Source organism: Calidris pugnax, unplaced genomic scaffold (assembly GCF_001431845.1).
Source record: "Calidris pugnax isolate Ruff unplaced genomic scaffold, ASM143184v1 scaffold250, whole genome shotgun sequence".
In the NCBI taxonomy this organism is placed as follows: Eukaryota; Metazoa; Chordata; class Aves; order Charadriiformes; family Scolopacidae; genus Calidris; species Calidris pugnax.
Genome location: NW_015090984.1, coordinates 2,012,290 through 2,032,756, shown reverse-complemented (window position 1 = coordinate 2,032,756; position 20,467 = coordinate 2,012,290). Strand labels below are relative to the sequence as shown.

At 39.4% G+C, this 20,467-nt stretch overlaps 1 protein-coding gene across 6 annotated transcripts in view; it reads left to right on the top strand.

The window, feature by feature from the left end:
* The window catches only part of PIGG (phosphatidylinositol glycan anchor biosynthesis class G), a 101,303-nt gene that overhangs the window by 41,381 nt on the left and 39,455 nt on the right, over window positions 1–20,467 (top strand). For 5 of the 6 annotated variants that reach the window (XR_001413318.1, XM_014953803.1, XM_014953805.1 and 2 more), the window contains 2 exons: window positions 6,209–6,400; window positions 9,793–10,102. Coding sequence is in view for 4 of the 6 variants with exons in the window: in XM_014953803.1 (XP_014809289.1) it covers window positions 6,209–6,400; window positions 9,793–10,102 (502 nt within the window). In the remaining 2 variants the exon portion in view is untranslated. Of the gene's footprint in view, window positions 1–6,208; window positions 6,401–9,792; window positions 10,103–20,467 lie in introns of those variants that run through there. The other variant, XR_001413319.1, reaches the window with a different exon arrangement.

The following is a 20,467-nucleotide window of genomic DNA, read 5'->3' as shown; positions in this document are numbered from 1 at the left end:
CGCATGAAGTTCAACCAGGTCAAGTGCAGGGTCCTGCACCTGGGACGTGGCAGTCCCAGGCGCAAGTACAGGTTGGGCGGAGAATGGCTAGAGAGCAGCCCTGAGGAGAAGGACTTGGGGGTGTTGGTTGATGAGAAGCTTAACATGAGCAGACAATGTGCACTGGCAGCCCAGAAAGCCTTAGTCTGTTGTTTTGTTGTTGTTTTTTTTGTTGGGGATGGAGGGGGAGAAGGGATGGAGGAGGCTATTTTTGTGATTCTTTTCTTTTTTTCCTGTGAATTGGAATTGGCGTGTTTTGCAGAATTCCTATCCATCTATGAAAACAACAGAATCACAGGATATTTCATGTTGTAGGGGACCTCTGGAAACTATTTGGTTCAGTGCCCCTATTCAGAGCAAGAGTGATATGGATCAGATTGCTCAAATACTTGTCCAGCTGGGGTTTTGATATCTCCAAGCATGGAGACTCCATGCTGTATTCTGGGAAACCTGTTTTCTTCCCTCCCCGCCCCCAAAATTCCTTCTGTTTAAACATAATTTCTTTTATTTCAATTTGTGTCTGTTGTCTCTTGTCTTTTTGCTAAGAATATGGCTTCATCCTCCACCTCAAATCATGCCGAGCCTTGTCTTCATAAGGCTAAACAGTCCCAGTGCTTTGAGCTTCTTTTATGACAGGTGCTCATCATTTTCATAGTCTTTCATTGAACTTTCTTCAATATGTCCATATCTGTCTCTGTACTGGATAACTCATAACTGTGCCCAGGGCTGGACAGGGGAAGAAACATCTTCCTTAACCTGCTGATAAGGTTTTTCATAATTGTTACAGTTTGAGAAAATCCATAACAATTTATTGTTGTTTAGACAATTTTTCTGTCACCCCGCTGACCCCTTCCCACCTGGAAAGAGGAATTGGGGAACACAAAGAAACACGAGAGTTGAAATAGAAATACATTTAATAGGATAAGAACCAATATTAATCCTGAGACAGATATAAGATATACAAGAATTGTACTCAGCTCGTTATATCAATAGGAAGCTGTGCACTCCCAGCAGTGGAAAACAATTGTTGGACACTGTGAGTGCAGCAGCTTCAGGAAGAAGGGGAGGCCTCAGGGGTCTGAAGATCTCTGGACCACTGCCATCAAGGGAGAGAGAACTACACAGCAAATGTTTCTGATTTATATTGAATGTGACACTCATGGTATGAAATAATCCTGTTGGACAGCCTGGGTCAAATGTCCAGGCCTTGCTCTTCCTTGTCCCTGCACCTGGCAAGGCTCAAAAACACTGAGACCTTGAATCCCATATAGCACAGCTGGCTATAAAGTAAATATTTTCATGAAGTCAGACACTAGAGTCTTTTAAAAGTGCAGTTTCCCCAGCATTTGAAGAAATCTTAGTCCTGCGTTGCTCAGGAAACGTAGCCCCAAATGTTGTTGGTTATCTTTGCTGGCAAGGGCACATTGCTGGCTGATGATCAACTCAAGTGTCCACCAGGACGTTCAGAACCATCTCTGAAAAGATGGTCAACCCCCAGTTTGTCCTGATGTGTATAGCTATTTGTTCCAAGGTGCAGGACTTGCCTTTTCTTGTTGAACTCGGTAAGGTTCCTGTTCGGCCATTTCTGCAGTCTGTTGAACTGCCTCTGAGTGGCAGCAGACCCATACACTGTATCAGCCACTCCTCCCAGTTCTGTATTGGGTGCAGACTTGTCAAGGGGGCACTCTGTCCCGTGGTCCAGGTCATTAATGAAGATGTCAAACAGCATTGGCCCCAGTATCAAGCCCTGGTGTTGACTACTAGTTATTGGCCTCTGGATGGGCTTTGTACTGCTGATCAAACCATGTGAACCCAGCAGCCGAGCCAGTTTTCAGTGCACCTCACTGTCCACTTTCCCAGTCTGTACTGCTTCAGTTTGCCTGTGAGGATGTTATGGGAGATGGTTTTAAAAGCCTTGTTAAAGATGAGATAAACAACACTGCCTGCTCTCCACTCTTCCACTGAGATAGTCATCTCATCACAGAAGTCTGTCATGTTGATTAAGTATTACTTCCCTTCATAAAGTCATCACAACCCTCTTATTAAAAGCTGTCTGCCTCTCCCTTTGGTACGGCTGAAGTACAGCAGCTAGATACCAAAACCAAAACTTCAGAATTTTACAGGCAAATTTCTCCCTATGCTTCCTCACCAAATTGTAGCCTCACATTGGGTATATTTGCTTGAGTCTTGAAGCAAGTAGAAGAGAATAAGTCCTACAGCTATAAACTTAGGCTACAACTGCTTTTTTGGCTATAATAGTATATTAAACAAGCTCTTGCCTTACAAGACCATATACCTGCTGTCTTGCTCCTGTCCTCACTGGCCCTGTATTTTACCAGCACAGCTGTTGCTTGGTCATTATGGTGAACTAAATAATTGAATAGATGAGGCTAGAAAAATAAGCCAAGACAGTGTAGGAAACTCCTGGCTATCAGATGGATCACTTCCCACTGTGATTTACCATCCAGCTTCACAAGCAAATGGGCTGGCTTAGTAACAGTTAAGCAGGAAGGGAAGAGTGTGCAAGCTGGTGCTGCTGCTGAAATTGCTATAGAAATAAAGTGTGGAACTAATGCTTGGAAATGTGGAACTACAATACTTGGTGTAACTACTTCTACTGGGTTTAGGGACCAGGTGAAAGAACAGGACCCTGGCAGCCCAGGCACAGGTTGGCTTGGGCTGCTGTGGAGCTACATCCTGACTTAAATCAGTGGAGCAGTTTTTAGCCTAACAGGAATATATAATATGATGTCAACCATTCTGATATATACTTCAGTTGCTTTGTAGGGTTAAAAGATTGCCGAAATAGCAGCATTTGAAGTGCACAGTTTTTGGACTTGAGTGATGGGGTGTAGGAGAGTTCTTGAGTCTGAAATGGTTCACTGGACAAGCTTCGGAAAGATCACTCAATGATGCAGCTAAATCTTTGCATGTCCTGTAGTTTGTAGGGCGTCTGTGAATGCCTGTTTTGCAATCATGCTTTAATTTTCTTTGGTTGGAGGTTTTAATGTCTTTGTTGCTTCTCCTTTACAAGAGAACAGGGTGGTAGAGATGTCTGTTTCCCTAGTGTTTTGATCAGGATTGAGGGGATGTGTTTTCCTTATAGCATAAATTAAAGGCAGGTGATAAGCTGAGTTGCATAAAGCAGTTATTCCTATTCCCAAAATGCATTGCTAGTCTGTAAGGTTCATTGTTATTCTATTTTTAGTATATGTTTAATTTGCATAGTTATGTCTTAATAGCACATTGTTTAGTAATAAGAAACTAGAACCTTACTTAGATGATGTGTAACTTGTTAGATGAGTCAAAGCTACTCAGGCATTTTCTAGCCAGCCTTCTATTTTGTCTCTAAGATAAATTAATGAACAAACTGCCCTCTTTCCCCCCGCCCCATATTGACCATTTAGACAACTCTGCTCATGCTCAGACTTATATTTCGCTTATCTGGACAGTGCTTAAGGGGCTCAGCATTTGAGACAAAAAGACTGTTTTTCAGTTTTGTGCATGGAAAACCATAAGCAGCAAACCACAGAAAATCAGTCTACCTGTAGTGTCTTGAATTTGGCTACTAAGGATGCATTCAACAGTGCTGAAGTACGGAAAATGTTCTTTGTTATTTGCAGAAAGACTCTACAAAACCTGCTACAAAGAGAAAAAAAAATACTTTGGTGTGAAAAAGAGCAAAAGAAAATCAGACAGTAAATGAAGTGGAAGAGAACATGCAATCACTAAATTTGTCTGGAACTTAGCTTTCTTTTTTAATTAGTTAGTATTCAGCTTCATTTGGCTGATAATCTTGGTTAGAGCTAGCACTTGGAAGATGCCAGAGCTGCCACATGGCTCACTGGAAGAGGTGAAGCTGTCAATGAAGTATCAGCTTGAAGAGAAGTGATAAGTAGCATCATGGGAAGATGGTAATATTTTCTTTTAATAATGTACTTAACCATCCAAAAATGCCCCTTCCCCCAAAGCTAGCATACCATATGACTGCTGTATATTCTGTTGTACATGACAGAAATTAAACAATTAAAAAGGGGTTTATCCACATAAAATATGGATCATGTGCACATTTATAATTCCTTTCACTGTATTTATATTCACAGTAGGGAGGTGAGGTCAAAGCAGTTGAACCAGTTGTCTTCAATCTTCATTCTGAAGGCACAAGTAAGAAAGTCCACGAGCTGTTACAGTAAAAACATGCAGACAAAGCTCTCTTTTCCTTCCCTTCTCCCCAGGTTCTCTCTCAGGAAATGACTGGTTCTTCGCTTTCACTTTTATGGTTTGGGCAAAACACACTACGTTTCAGATGAGATAAGAGTAGCACATCCATGCTTCTATTTCTGAGTAGAATATCAACATCGTGTAGAACTTTGCTAAATGGCTGGACTCAGTGTTGAGCAACTACAACCTTCTTTCAAAATACTTGCTAATTTTAATATACACTTAGCTGTCTAACTGTAACCATGGCTGGAAAACCTTGAAACTGTAGGTGATTTATGCTGACCTGACTTCACTTGCTAGAAATCCTTTTATGGTTTCTTCAGCAAACTCTACGAAACACTGGAATACGTTTTTTGGCAACAAATTTACATGGTTCAAAAAAATCCAAAATGGAAATCACAGAGGACTGTTACCAGAAAGCCTGGACATGAGTTGGGTATAAACCCCTGTGCTAGCAGTCAAGGATGTACCATTAGTGACTGAAGTGCACATGATTTTTAACATACTCTTGCTGTCCATTGGGCCATCTGCTTCTACTATCTCTTTCTGTAGAGGAAGAACAATAGTGAGAAGAAATGTCAAGACTGTTTTCTCTCCCGCAGTGCCCTAGGTTTTTTTGTCTCACTCTCCTCCACTGTCCTGCAGAGAGCAGTGCATCTCCTGGGAGTCTTGAGAAGTTGTCTGAAGTGATTGACTGGGTCCTGAAGGGACCCAGCGTGACATTTTTTCTCCCCCATGTCCTTACCTCTGTGACTTTCTAAGCACAACAGCTGAAACATCTATTGGTCAAACTTCTGATAAAACATGTACTAGGGAATAGGAAAGTAAGCCTGTTTGAAGTACTATAATTTTGATTAAATCAAAGATAAAACTGGAGCTTCATAAGTGCAATCAGAGTTAATTTAGATAACATCCCAGGGCCACTGACAGTTTACTGAAGTTACTGGTCTTTTATCATGGCATTTTGAAGTGTGGAAGACAGAAGACGGAGCCTTTGCCTCTCACACTCTATGTGATATTCTTAACAGAAAGTAAATCTAACAAAGCTAATGGTCCTAGGTCATTTGGGATACTGAGAATATTTGCAGTAGGCAAGAGTTAGCAAATCTTGGATTACAGTGGCCTTTCTGCATGTGATGGTAGGGGGTTGAGTGCAGATCTTTACCCCATCGCACTTTGCAGTGCTAATTGACATTACTGTAGGTTTAAATACATAACATCGACAGCATGCTCAATGAAATACCCTCAATTCTGGAATGAGTGTCACCTATTTAGGATGCGGGGGAACAAGCAAACTGTATATGTAATCTTCTTGGTCATGATGCCAATTTTGTGTCTGTCTCTTTTATGTATTGATCCAGTACAAGGTGCTGGTTGCTAGTTGCATAAGGGAATCATATTGTGCTAATGTGTTTGTGTGTTTTAAACTATGTAAGTATATTTCTGGTCATTTTGGTTAGGTAATGTTCTGTATGACTAAAATTAAACAAATCAAATACATGTGCAGTTATTTAAAAAGACAGAATAGTTGTAGTCCTATAGTGCAAAAATCTTTTCTGCCTTATGCTGGAAAATGAAATGCTGTAGTATAAGCAAAATGCACTTTTTCAAAATGTATACCAAACCCCTAGTTTAAAAGCATTAAACCCTTTTCCAATATGCAACATGCAGCTTGTTTTTTATATAATTCGCAGAATAACTAGCATATGGTAGAACACAATAATTACACTTTCAAACATGCTTGAATAGAAAACCTCATTAATAAAACTGCTTTTCTAAAAATACTAGAATATTTTACCATACCTCTTGGAAAGTTCATAACAGATGTCAGTGCAGTGATTAATTTGGAAATACAGTACTGTAGCTCAGGCTCTGTGCAATGTGTTTAGCAGTAATTACAGTGGTTTGAAGGGTTTTATGTTTTGTTGTTGTTGTTTTTTTCCACCAGCTCTGAACATAAACCTGAACTCTCCTTCTTGGCTGCAGTTTCCCTACTTATGATCTTCTTTCTGGTTCAAAGAAGATGCTCCCTGGTTTCGAAAATTGCTATGGCACTTGGGCTCCTGGGAGTCTACAGTTACCGGGCAGCTATTGGAAACGTCATATTTCCATGGCAACATGACAGCAAAGATATTTCAAAGTAAGTTAATCAACAGATATGTAAACCTATTTCTAGAGCGGTGTTAACACTGTGGATATCAGGGTGGGAGAGGATGTTATGTTTAGGCTGGGATCGCATTCTTATGAATAAAACTTGATTTTGTAAGTGGTCAGCACTTAGTTTTTGTAGTGTGTGCATAATTTTGATACCCACGAAGTGTCTTTCCACTGTCACAGATCAGAAGCCAGCCAGATAAGAATTAATGTGAGAAAAATCTAATCATCATACCCTGTAGTTTTGCTACAGAGAAACTCCAAATGCATCATCTCCTCTTGTTTTAGATGGACTCACCACATTTAGCAGAGCACATGCCAAGCTCATTTAGCTACTTCTTAGTTTTGAAAAATACTTAGACAGTAATTGGGAAAGTTGCTTTTCTGTATCATTCTTTTGCAGGTGAGTGTTCTGTAATTTATGGCCTTTCAAGATGTAATCAAACCCATCTTGAGGTCTAGGCTATACCGCACTAGTGTGCTGGACATACTAAGGATTTTTATGTGGATGGGTTTTTTATAGAACTAGCCTGTAACGGTAAGGAAGCTTTTGTTGACATAGTGATCCTAGGTCATCTTTGTTAGTTAGTTGATGTGACAAATGGTAGAAGCCTCTGTAAAATGCCACCAGGAACAAACCCAGGAGTTTCTTTGAAATGTGTCTAGAGGTATATCTAGTGTATTCATGATATGGAATAGATCCAGGTCCAGGTGCAAGGTAGAGGCAGTTTTGAACCATATGAGAAAAAAGCTGTAGACAGCCACTGCATTTTTTCATACACAATGCTTTCTTCTGTGAGACAGAAAATCTTTGCTCTGAAGTGCCTCATCTCTGTACCTTTTACTGAACGTAAGTGTTTTCTCTGGACAAGAAAACTGCTGAAATGTGGATGAGGAAGAAGTGTGTTCTGTCTTTGATGGCTTACACTAAGATAACCTCTAAATTAAAAAATGCAAGGAAGTAATTTGACCTTCCATTTTCATCAGAGTTCTTTTTAAAAATGATCATGCAATGAAAAAGATGAGCATACCATACTAACACAAACAAAATAATAGTAGTGCATTTGCTGAGAAATTGGTTTTTAGTTAGTTTAAATTTCCATTGACCAGTTAATTTCAGTTTGTACTTAACTCATTCCATAGTGACAGATACCCAGATTTCCTGAACTTTTACTTCTAAGCGTCATAAACACTAAATCACGTGGATATGTTTGACTATTTTATGGTAATAATTACCACAGATACTGAAAAATGGCACTGAATTTCTGCATTAACCAGAAATGCAGGAACTCTCTGAATTTTACTGTTTCTCACACACAACTCCTACTCCTCTCCCCGCCTCCCAAAGGAAAAAGCCAGTGGGTCTGGATATGGGGGTTCACAAAGGCTTGCTATTTAAGGGAATAATAAAATAGTAAAGCCCCTTTGTGTAGACCATTAGGTATGAGTTTGAACCTTTGAAAGCAAAACCACAGAACAGAGCATTGTGTCCAGCTTTGGGAAGGCCACATTACCATCTTGAGATGGTTTTGCCTTTTTCCTTCGTTCTGTGGGTGCAAAAAGAAAACCGAACGTGTAAATACTGTTGCTTATTTTTTCACCTCTGCTTTTTAGTTCTCATTCCTGTATGTGGAAAAGAAAGATTGAATTCAAGCTCGTTTGTTAGTAGTTGTTTGACAAGGAAGGTGACCTTCCAAAGTCTGAAAAAAAGGAGAAATTCAAAAGGAGGAATTTATTTTTAGAAATTTTGACTAGTGATGTTCTCTGTAGTCAGATAGTTACACTAACTACAGCAAGTGTAACTGTGCTTTTACTATTTTTAGCGTCATGGTTTAATCCTCCATATGTTATTAAGTCCAGATGACTCAAGAATTCTCACTTCTGAGTGAGTTATATTAACTTTGTAGGAGACCATGTTTGTTCATCACTCATGTATAAAGTGACTGGTATTCCCTAGGGATACAGTATATTAAATTAAGGATAAAGTGTGTAGATAATGTGTATTTTACTCTTTTGCTAGATAAAAAATTAGATTTATAATTGCAGGTTTTTTAGTATGCTCATTTGGTGAGTTCATTGGATTATTATTATAGCTTAGCTCACACTAATGTGATCTGTGACATTTTTTGCCCAGTAAACGTAAAATTTCAATTTCTTTGTTCCTTGGGCCCTGCAGTTTGAGAATAATGGGTCACAGTTTTTAAGCCTACTGGTCCTCATCAACTTTTGGACGAGATGCCTGTGTTTTCTTTGAAACTGACTTTAACTAGAAATGAAGAGACCAATGCAATTATAGGTGCAATGAACATTGCAGTAGATACTAATTATACTTACTACTTAAAACATTATTTCTTTTGTAATGGGATTGCGTAAGGATTTGAAAAATGGAAAAAAATGTGCTGGTGTAAACCAGCATGCCTGTATATCTGTGTAGTCATGTAAGGTAAGAAAATGTCTGAGGTGTGCAGAAATTTCAGACTGAAATAAGGATCTTCAAATTCTATCACTGTTTTTTTTGTTGGCTGAAAAGAAACATGTTTGTGTGAATAAGTTGTGAAAAATCACTGAACAGCTTAAAGGGAATAGTCATCTTTAAGTCAATTTAGTTACTGAAATAAAGTTTCCTATTACTGTAAGGAGTATTTTCATGGAAATTCATTATGCTACATAAAAGGCATATTTATATGAATATATTTATGGACCTAGACCTTGAGTAGTAGTAACATAAATTTATTATGGCTATGTTAATTGACATATAATTTTATTTTCATATTTTAGATGAGTTTAGTTCTTAGCACAAGCTTTTTGTTTGCTAAATTTTATTTGGAGGTGTAGTAATGCAAGTATGAACGATTTTAGAGTCTGTATTTGAGAACACCCTCATTAAATTGGCCGGTACTGGCATTTCAATTTAACCTGTTTGGCAGAACTGCATTGGTCTCACATGTCTCTTCAGAGACTTTTTGACCCGTGAAATAAGTATTAGTAAGTAGCTTATCGTTCTGTTTTATTTATTTATTAATTATTATTACTTTTTTTTTTTTTTTTAATTTATTATGGCTATGTTAATTGACATATAATTTTATTTTCATATTTTAGATGAGTTTAGTTCTTAGCACAAGCTTTTTGTTTGCTAAATTTTATTTGGAGGTGTAGTAATGCAAGTATGAACGATTTTAGAGTCTGTATTTGAGAACACCCTCATTAAATTGGCCGGTACTGGCATTTCAATTTAACCTGTTTGGCAGAACTGCATTGGTCTCACATGTCTCTTCAGAGACTTTTTGACCCGTGAAATAAGTATTAGTAAGTAGCTTATCGTTCTGTTTTATTTATTTATTAATTATTATTTTTTTTTTTTTTTTTTTTTCTCTTTAGGGGGATTACTGAAGCTCGTTTTGTTTATGTCTTTGTTCTTGGCATAATCTTCACTGGCGCTAAAGATTTACTAAAGTCACAGATTATTTCTGCAAACTCCAGCGTGAAGAGTACAGGATTATGGGAGGTGTATAGTGGATTGGTTCTACTAGCAGCCCTTCTATTTAGACCTCACAATTTACCGGTCTTGGTGTTCTGTCTGCTGATTCAGACAATGATGACAAAATATATCTGGAGACCTTTGAAATTTGATGCAGCCCAGATTACTATCATGCACTACTGGTTCGGTCAAGCTTTCTTCTATTTTCAGGTAAGCTGAATATTCTTCCTGCTACAGGGCTGGGAGGGCGAATAGTTTTTGAAAGAAATATTGTCCATTGTGAGTAAAATGCCAACTGAATCTCAGAGTGGAAGAGTGTACAGAGTTCTCAGAACAGTTTAGTTTCTAACTGTATTATTAATATTTTGTTTTAAGAATCAGGAAAAGATGCATACCTTGATAACTTATCCTCAATATATATACCTATACCAGGGACAAGTTTGATCTGTAAGTGGGCCTAAGTATGGTTCTAGTGATAATAAATCTAAAAATTTCACCTGAGTTGATTACTATCAATGTAAGGCAGATGGATTTTTTTCCTCCTTTCTTGAGGCTTACAAGACCTTTGATAGCATCACAATAGGTCTACATACAGTTTAAGACTGAAGGGAAGTTCTGTGACAAGATAATGTCTCTTATAAGAATACGGACTAATTGTCATTCTTATATCAAATAGTATCAACTTTCCTGAGGAGCCTTACTAATTTCAATAACATAGTTCTCCCCATTGCAAATGAAGTTGTAATTCCACAAAAACTTTACATAGCATTGTAGCTGGAGAGGTTCTTTCCACTTCTAATAATTGGAAACTCAGTGTAGCAGGCTGTCTTAAGAGAGCATTTGTTAAGTTGGGAATCAGGAGGGAGAAGCTTTCTGATTTGTTGCAGAATTTCAAGGTAAGACCTGCATGGGCTTTACTTTTGAGGTATGGCTAAGAATGTTGAAACTGTGATCAAGCTTAGGGTACTTCCTACTCTGTTTCTGATCCTGTTAGTACTGACTGAGGATTGGCTTGACTTTGCTCTGAAAGTATATGTCAGAATAGGGCATTGCTGATGGGGATGAGATCATCATGATTCATCCTTCCTACCCAGGTCTGCTCTGCGAACGTAACATTTCTTTGTTGAATGGGTTTTGCATATCTTGAATATTACTGTTCAGGCAGTCAGATCTGATCATGGCGCTCTGAGAACAGCCCTTAGTGGGCTGAAAGGCTGAAGGCAGGGCCCTGTCAGTACTGAGGTACCAAGCAAAAGCAGGTCCTCAAAATTTAATGGTGGGTAGGCTGGCAGGAAAATACTTATGGAAAAGGCTCAATAATGGATTGAATGTTTTCATAAAGTACCCATTTTCGGTGATGATGAGTTCTTGGTACAGTTGGCTGAGAATTTTACAGAACCACCAAATCACAGAAGAGTTGAGGCTCAAAGGCACATTTGGAGATCATTCAGTCCAACCTATGCCTGTCCAATGGCAGGTCAATCAGATCAGGCTGGTCTGGACTGTGTCCATTCCAATTTTAAGTACCTGCAAGGATGAAGAGTCTGCAGCCTCTCCAGGCAGTTGGTCCAAGTGCTTGACCACTCTAGTCAGTAAAAATCCTTTTTCTGACGTTTAAACAGAACTTGTATTTCAGTTTGTGTGTGTTGCTTTTCATCCTTTTGCTAGTCACTACTGAGTGACTGACTGAGAAGGTCAGTCTGGCTACATATTCTTCACTTCCCCTCATCAGGGGATACACATTTTTATGATTCCTGCTGAGCTTTCTCCTTTTGAGAGTAACCAGTGCATTCAGATTGATGTTTGTATGACAGATGTTTCATTCCTATCATCATCCTTGTCGTGCTTCAGTGGACTTTATCCAGTACATCCATGTCTGTTTTGTGCTGGGGACCCCAGAACTGGACCCAGGAGCTCAAACGTGATCTCACCACTTCTTAATAGAGGGAATGGAGCATCCGTCTCAACTGGCTAGTGATGCTCTCCCTAATGCAGTTGTAGGTTCTGTTGATCTTTGCGCAAAGATCAAATGGCTGGCTGATAGACAACATAGTGTCCACCAAGACCCCCGTGTCCATCTGTGCCAAGCTGCTTTCAATATGGTTAGCCCCTAGCCTGATCCAGGGCATGGATTTATACATCCCCGAGTGTGGGATTCCACATTTCCCATTGCTGAACTTTGTGAGTTTCTTGTCAGCCCATTTTTTTAGCCTGGCGAAGGGCTTCTGAATGGCAGCAGACCCATCTGCTGTAGGAACCAGTCCTCCCAGTTTTGTATTGTGTGCAGACTTGCTGAGGGGGGAACTCTGTTCCATTGTCCAGGTCATTAATTAAGATGTTCAAAGGTATCAGACTCAGTGTCAAGCCCTAGTGTTGACTACTGGTTACTGGCCTCTGGGTGGACTTTGTACTGCTGATCACAACCATGTGAGCCCAGCAGCTAAGCCAGCTGGTGAACCTCACTGCCCACTTTCCCAGCCTGTACTGCTTCAGTTTGCCTGTAAGGATGTTATGGGAGATGGTGTTAAAAGCCTCCTTGTGAGGTTAAAGTACATTAAATACATGTAGCCAGTGTATCTTTGACCAGCATGGTATGACGGAATAGAAAATAGGGCTTTCTGAAATAATACATTTGCTGTGGAAGTGTAATTTGCAGGGTTAAATTTTATGTAGTCTCTAATCTGAGTGCTGCAAAAAAATGGGAAATAGGTTTTCTGGAAGAATTTCCATGAACTTTGGAAAATTTGTTCAGCTGCTTCAGAAATAAGCTGTCAGAGGCCACCAAGAGCATCATACTTCTTTCCATTTGACTATGCCATTGCTAAAGGGGTTTTTCTATACCAATAAAAATAAATTTATTCAGGACCAGTAAAAGGTAACAGTTAGATCTGATAGAGTGTTTGTTTTTTTTTAGTGGTTTTATACTGGTATTAGTGAGAAGATAGGAATATGTTTTAAGATTTTTCTTTTTAATTACTAATTTTTCGCACTTTCATCTACTCTTGCAATTGAGGAGATGTTTGGGTTTTAGAAGAATGGAAGAAGTTATTTCCGTTTAAATTTGCTGCACATTTTGCTGTTGGATATCCTGCATTTTCAGGGCATCCACACCTCATCAGCCTGCTGGCTATTTTGACATTTCTTCTAGATGTGTTTCCTTTGGAAATAATAACGTCCAGTGTGATACAGATTTGAGGATATTTTAAAAATTTGCTGTGATAAGGGAGTCTCTCTATCTCTATTTTTCCTATTGGAAATAAGATTGGGTATTGTCCCGTCCACAGTGTTCAAGGCCCGGCTGGATGTGGCTTTGAGCAACCTGGTCTAGTGGAAGGTGTCCCTGCCCATGGCAGACCAGTTCGAATTAGATGAGTTTTAAGATCCCTTCCAACTCTAACCATTCTGTATTTTTTCTATTTTCACAACATCCTAGAGATGTTTCAAAAATAGAGAAATCAATTTTGCTAAAGAAAAAAGTGCTTTTAAGGTTCAAGACAGATAGGATTTTCTTCCACTCCCCACTCCTTAGAGAACAAGTTGTCAGTTCTCTTTTAAAAATTCTGTAAGTACATTTACATTAGATGCCCTTTCCAGGATGGAAATTAGGAGTTTGACCAAAATATCACTCTTCAGATGTTAGCTTTGTTCTTTTATACTCTGATGAAAAAGCGGTTCTGCAGGTATGGAAGGGACCAAATTGAATCATACAAGGCTAACAGGTTTTGGGGTTTTTTTCTCTTCACAATTGAAAGCAGTTATCTGAATTATCTGATATGCAAAATATTAGTGTAGAAAAGTAGAATGGTCAAGCTGGTAGCTCATAAAATTACAGTGGCTAAAAAATTCCTTAAAATCTAATTAATGCTCTCTCTTCAATAGGTAAATTTTTCTCAGTTTTTTCTGAGAATAGGTTTTCCTGTCTGTGACTGTAGATCCCACAATGGAAGAAACTTCTTCCAGAAATTATGTTTAATTTCATACTCTTTTTATGTCAGTTTGCTCAGTACGTAGCATTCTGCTCTGCATTTTCAGGGAAAATTAAACCCTGGCAACATTCGAAACCCACTTTATTAATTATTTTTCTTGCATATATTTAAGTTTCTCCTTCCCTTTCCTTAATGTTAGAGTCTAGAGCACGAATGACTTGTTGCAGGAGAAAACCTGCTCAGTTTTTGCAGCTTACAATCAGAATTGAAGTGGTTTATTGATTTATTAGTGACACATAATTAACTGGCAGCCATATATTAATGGCACTTAATTAACTGGCAGTCACTGAACTATAGATGCAGGATCCATATCAGATGTACAACACATGAATGCTCATCAATTTCTTTGCCATTTTGTATGCCTGATTTGAAAAAGATCTAGCCCTCACCCTTGCACTGCCTCCTGTCATCCTTCCCCCACCCCCCAAACACATAAGAGGTAACCTTCAGGCGTGTTACAGACACTCTCTTCTCTTGGCAATGCAGGTTCCCCTGTTTACCCACGCCTCTTGTGACAGAGGCGGGCACTCAAGCTTTAAGTGTTTATGTACATGTCAAGAGTACCATAGTTGAGTGACTTCAAGAGAAGCCATAGATGGTTTTGTGTGCACTTTCTAGCTCTTCCTTACCTGAGTGATGGAAGGTGAAACTCTGAAAGTACACATACTTTTCATGATGTAGCATTCTGGCTTAGTGTTTTAGATTTTAATTGTTTGAATGAAACATTTAATCTTTTTCCTTTATTTTGTGGGGAAAAAAAACAGGAAGGTGTTTGCTTAGTGACAGCTTTGAGATGCCCTCTTTAGTTCTATGCCTTCCAGTGAAGATACACCATTCATACTGAGTAAACTGCAGGTGTCTCCCATTTAGTGCTGTCTTGGTCATGACCATCAACGATGAGGTCTTACATTTTGACTGACTTAGGAAAGGGTTTTATTTCAGGCAGAGTATGTATCATTTGTTCTCAAATATTGAATAAACTTTAAGTACAACTGGGCTGTTTCTGCCAGAGAAAGTTTTCAACTTCAGTACTGACCGCTGTTCAGTCTGCCTTGGTGCCAGCTAGTCATTCGTTTACTACATCTGGAGCAAGCAATACCTATACTTGAATGCTAGGGGAAAGATGTGAAGGAAACACAACTGTATTATTAGGCATGATGTGCACTGCTGGCATATATTTAAATTATCTTACCTGGCTTTTTCCTCAAGTTTTTTGTGGTTACTGGAGGTACCACTATTAAACTGGCTGGGTTCAGAATGGTGCTAGGTTTTTAATTTCTAGACAGGCATAATGATATAATGTAGCATGCAAAAATGATAGCAGGTTTATGATTGAAATACAGAAATTGAAAAACACTGAAATTTGTTGTTGATGTAGATCAGATTGGAACTAAATTTAAACTGTGTTAGATAAATGAAGCAGGACAAGAGAAATACAAACTAAATATAAACCCCTTCCATCTGGAAATGGGAGAGAGATTTGGAGAACTACTTTTTGCATGTGTCTTGGTGTGATTATGAGGAGAAAGAGACTTCTTGCTCATGTTGCTGAGCATCTATTAAATCTCAGTAGGCAAGAGGGTAGGTAATGATGAAAACAGTAACTCTGTCTTGCTAAGTGTGGAATGTAAGTGATGGCCTTTTTGAATATGATAGTGAATAAAAATAGCCATGTTCAAGATAGCATATTTAATGTATGAGGCAGTGTTCTTTCGAAAAAAATATTTCAGGGTTCTTAAAGACTTTCTGGAAGTATAGCTGTGAAAATCCTAAGTGTACAGAGTAAGCAATGATCATAGGAAGAGATAGCATTTTTCATTAATCAGTTGATGAAAGTGTAGGGGAAAAATGAAGTGTCTGAGTGTGGAAGCTAGTATTTTGATCTTAAGTAGAAAAAAACCCAAGTATGGGTTGAAAACAAATTCCTTGAGCTTACACGTGGTTTTGCATTCTACACTTCATTTGTGCCAGGGCTATGAGTCCATTTCCGGTTAGGAGTTTAGTTTAAGCAGAGTTCAAGGTCATCTTCTTCACTAAGAGGAGCCGTTGGGAGAAAAGTTAGACTGAAAAGCCTGGCCCTCTCCTTTGGGAGCTGCATTTAGTCTGATGCTTTATTGCCTGTACTGTGTCACAGCTGTGTAAGCAGGTATGTCTGTGCCTTTCTTGTACCTTCTTGATCCTGACCTGGACGTGGTGGTTGGACTTCCTGGCCTAATTTTGGATCTGTCTTGTCACTCCAGACTTGCTGTGTGATCCCTGGACTCTGTCTGGTCCCAATCATTGTCTCTGGATCCAGTCCTGAGCTGGATGTGCCACTGAGCATTCCCTCTCCTCCTTTCATGCTCATTTCCCAGCTTACCTTCCCTTGCAGAACCAGCTGGCCCTTTATGCTCTCTGACAATGTGAACCCAAAAACTCTTTTGAAGAGTTGTAACTTACATGGGAAGACCTCATATTAACTCATATTTCCAGACTTCTAGCAAGATTATTGTGAATAGAAAGCAGTGGAAAAGGTTGCTCACACAGGCTTCATGCTTGTTTTCAGAGCTTGACTGGATAAAGTCTTGTGTTATTTAAGTGAAGCTGGGTAAAACCACTTTTTAGTTATTTTTTAGCCTTCTTTTAGTAGCTAGGGTCTTTGCTTTATTTATTGCTTTGTGTAAATCGATGAAGAGAAGCAAAGTTAAAACTACTCCAGTTTTGTCAAACAACTATGAAATTAATACATCTAGTCAGAATGCTACTTCTGACTAGATATTATTGCAAGCTTGAGAACCTCTTGATGAATTTTTCAACAAGCTTGAATGATTGATTGTTTTTGCCTAAGCTATGCTTTGTCCACATATCATAAGTCATCAGTCAATTCCCAGAAGTCTACCATATCTTTATCATTCCAACTTGCCCTTCAAATGCAGAGAATACCTTGTTTGTTTCTTTTAACTATAGCAGCTCCTAAAAAAATTATGTTGCTGTAAATATTTCTTAAATGATTTTAGTTACCTTGGATGAAAGCTCATAAATGAACAAAAATTCCACATATGTATTTATTAGTCTTGTGGGGGTTTTTTTGTTCCTACCCTGAGAGCAGTATATCTACAGAAGAGGAGAAAGAAAATACCGTCTCAAAACCCTTAAGACTTTTTTATACTTTCTGGTATTTTTTATCACCAGAGGAGAACATGATAGTTTTTTAAGTTTTCAGAATCGTTTGTATCTAATTCTTCTTGCCTTTAAGTCGAGAGACGGACTGTGTCAGATATTAAAATGGCTTATAGCTTTCTCTTGTTACGATTTCAAAGCATTGTAGGATAATCTACATTGGAGAGGACCTCAGAAGGTCCACAGTTCAACCTAGAGCAACGTCAGCTGTGAGGTTGGTTGTATGTTCCTCTGTCAGTGTTATTGTTCTTGTTGTTTCTTGCTCCCTTTGGTGTTCTATTAAATTGCCTTTGTCTCAACCCACCAGTTTTGCCTTTTTCTTCCGATTTTCCCCTCCCAGCCGTGCTGGCGGTGGGGGCTCTGGTCTGCGCGAGCGGCTGCATGTAGTCCTTTGTCGCCGTATGAGGCCAGACCACGAGAGATGTCAGACCGGTTGCTCAGGGTCTTGAAACCTCCAAGGATGGAGGCAGCAGAACCTTTCCAGCCAACCTTTTCCAATGACTTCATTTTTTCACCTTAAATTCTTTGCTTCAAACAATTGAAGTAAATTCCTACGCTTGTTTATAGAATTTCAGTTACTAGAAAGGTGGAAAATTATGTGAAGAGCTCAGTGAAAGTGTGGTAACAGTCTGCTATGTTAAATCAGTCATTAAACATGCCAAAAGCATGTCAATTTTGTCTTGGACCTCTGTACTTCTCAGTTCAGTGAGAGTCATTGAGCTACTGCAGGTAATTGCTCATATTCAGTGATTGATGTGGTATCTGAAAAGTTTTCAGAAAAATTGCAACTTTGAAGAGGGTTTTGGATGGTTTTCATTGCTGTCTGTGGAGGGATTCTCCCCTGTTACTATAGCAAATGTACTGGGTAGTTTCTCTAGCCGGTGTTCTTATATTTGTGCTTTGTTGATCTAGATCATAACAGGTTATCATGGAGTGCTTTTGTGCAATGGTGCGTTGTCTCCTGTCGCTTTCTGCCCTTAGCACAATAAGCTATTGCACTGTTTGAAATGCTTGAGTAATACTTTAAGATAAAAGCAGACACTCTGAATTGTGAGTTATTTATGTATTGTGTGGAGTATTAGAAGTTACAAGCTACAAGAATTCAGTTCAAATATATGAATTAGTCTTGGAGGAAGATACTTAATGTGAATTAAAAAATGCTTCTTACTGCTTAGCAGGACTCTTCCAATAGTAGTTGTGGAGCCATCTATGAGGCTCAGTAGATTCCTGGTGAGAGTTGGGTGTTTGAACACTGAACATCTGCTGTGGCCAGAGTTTTAAGTGTGTGGATCCAAGTGTGTGAGTCCTTGCTCTCCTTGTTCTACAGCTGTATCACTTTAGAATCATGGAATGGTTTGGGTTGGAAGGGATCTTAAGGACCATCTAGTTCCAACCCCCTGCCATGGGCAGGGACACCTCCCACTTTGACTTTAAACAAAGTCAAAGATAGGTGGAGTCAGATGTGTGTGAAGAGAACCACAGGGAGTTGGGAAGAAGGTGGTACTCCTACCTCCTGGTTCCTTCCTCTCTCCTTTCTGCCTTCCAGAGGAGAGTACCTCTGTTTGCCCGATTGTGCCAGACCAGTGTCACGCGCTCCCAGGTGCTGCATTTACTCTTGCTCCTTTTCACATACAGTAGGATGGGAAGTTGTCCCAAGGTACCAAGGTTCAACCATGCGTACGTGCAAGTGGAGCAAATGTGTGAAGATACCTTTCAGCTCTTCATGAGCCTGATGCCTCAGCTTTTCTACTCTGCATGCATCATACAGAGGAGAAGGAGGGGAGAGAAAATAAGCAGATGTGGCGGGGAGAAGACATGTTGCTGCGGTCAGGGACTGGGGGAAAAGAGAGCAGGTTCTCTCCCTACCTGTCTCTGTCAAACTTTTGCTTTTTGAGGAGCAGCACCCTGCACTGCTCTGAAAACTCTGTGCCTGACCTTTCTGCTCCTTCCATGTCCTCAGTCTATATGCCTTAAACCTGAGGAGGAGTCTTGTTTTACAGCTTGCTTTTCCAGTCTCATCTTACAGGTTCTAAGGCACAGATATGCTTTTTCTTTAACTGGTTGTCATTAGTTTTTCTTTGCTCTGCTCCTGTCATTCCTGAAGATGACACTAAATGCATAACAATACCTTATTACACTGGTGCAGTGTAACAATACTTTACTACAGTAGTGCATGGTGAAGGTCAAAACAAGAAAGACAGTCGTAAGTCAAGCTTTTTCTGCTGTATGATGTCTTGGTAAAATTCATACCCTACTGCCCTCTTACAGCTTCAAGCTCCCTGTACATTCTGCTAATATCTTCATGGTAGGATTCACCTACTGATGATGACTACTGATATTGAACTCTGAATCATTCTGTCAACATGGATGCCATTTTTCTCCTTAGATTTTAGATCTGTTTCAGGAACAGGGTTTTTGCTGTCCCTGGTGCCTTGTTACTTATGTACCTGAAAAAGCTACCTATTTTTCGTGCTTTCCTGTGTGCTCTGGATTTCGTGGGCAACCCAGACGTGTATTTGTTGAGTACTTCCTTGCTGGGGTAACTTCCAGTTCAAGAAGACTGCAGTTAGTAAGGTGAGAGGCGATCAGATTGGAGGGAAGGGGGGAGCCACCACTCCACATGGGCTGCTGGGACTGGATCTGAGGCTATCAGTGGTAATAGTCCTCACATTTGGGTTGTTCTGGTGTTCTGTAGGGGGAAAAGGAAAGCTTGATGGCTGTTAGAATACCAGTGCTGTAGAAACCAATCAGCTTCTCCGGGTAGAGTAAGAATGTCTAAGAGCTTTCACACTAGTCTAAAGAAACCTGTCTGTGACCTGCAAAGCTAAGAAATTTTCTGCCTTAATCAAAGGGTGTGCTTGCTGCTTTAGGTATTCGAGTAAATTTAAATACTTAGGCATTTTCAGTGGAAAATGCTTCCTTCAATTTTATACTATACCTTGTTATTTAGTGGTCACAGCCACTGAAAAAGAAAACTAGGTAAAACATACAAGTCTTGGACAGCTCTTGAAATGTTCATTGCTGTGCGTTCTTTTCATTTTTCTCTTTCTAGGTTTTAAATGCTTGTTTTAATCTGGTTACATGCAGCAACTTTGTGGGGCACGCAGGTGGGCAGGGTAGTGTTCCACCACAGCTCTAAATCAGAGTCCTTTTGTCTCTAATGGCAAGAAATATTTATTTTCTGGTGTAATTTTAGGCAACAGGCCTAATGTCTTGGGTTTGAACCATGTGTGATGAAAAATGCAGGGTTTTTTCATTGCTGTTACTGAAATCAGCAAGTGCAGCTGCTTGCTTTAAAATCTTTTTTTGATGTAATTTATTAAACAACATACTGATTTGCAGACAAAATAAGACAAGCAAAAGAGCATGGTGTTTATGCCTTCATTGGTCTGTAAATCCTAAAGAGAAGCTCTTGTTTTGTAAGCTGCTT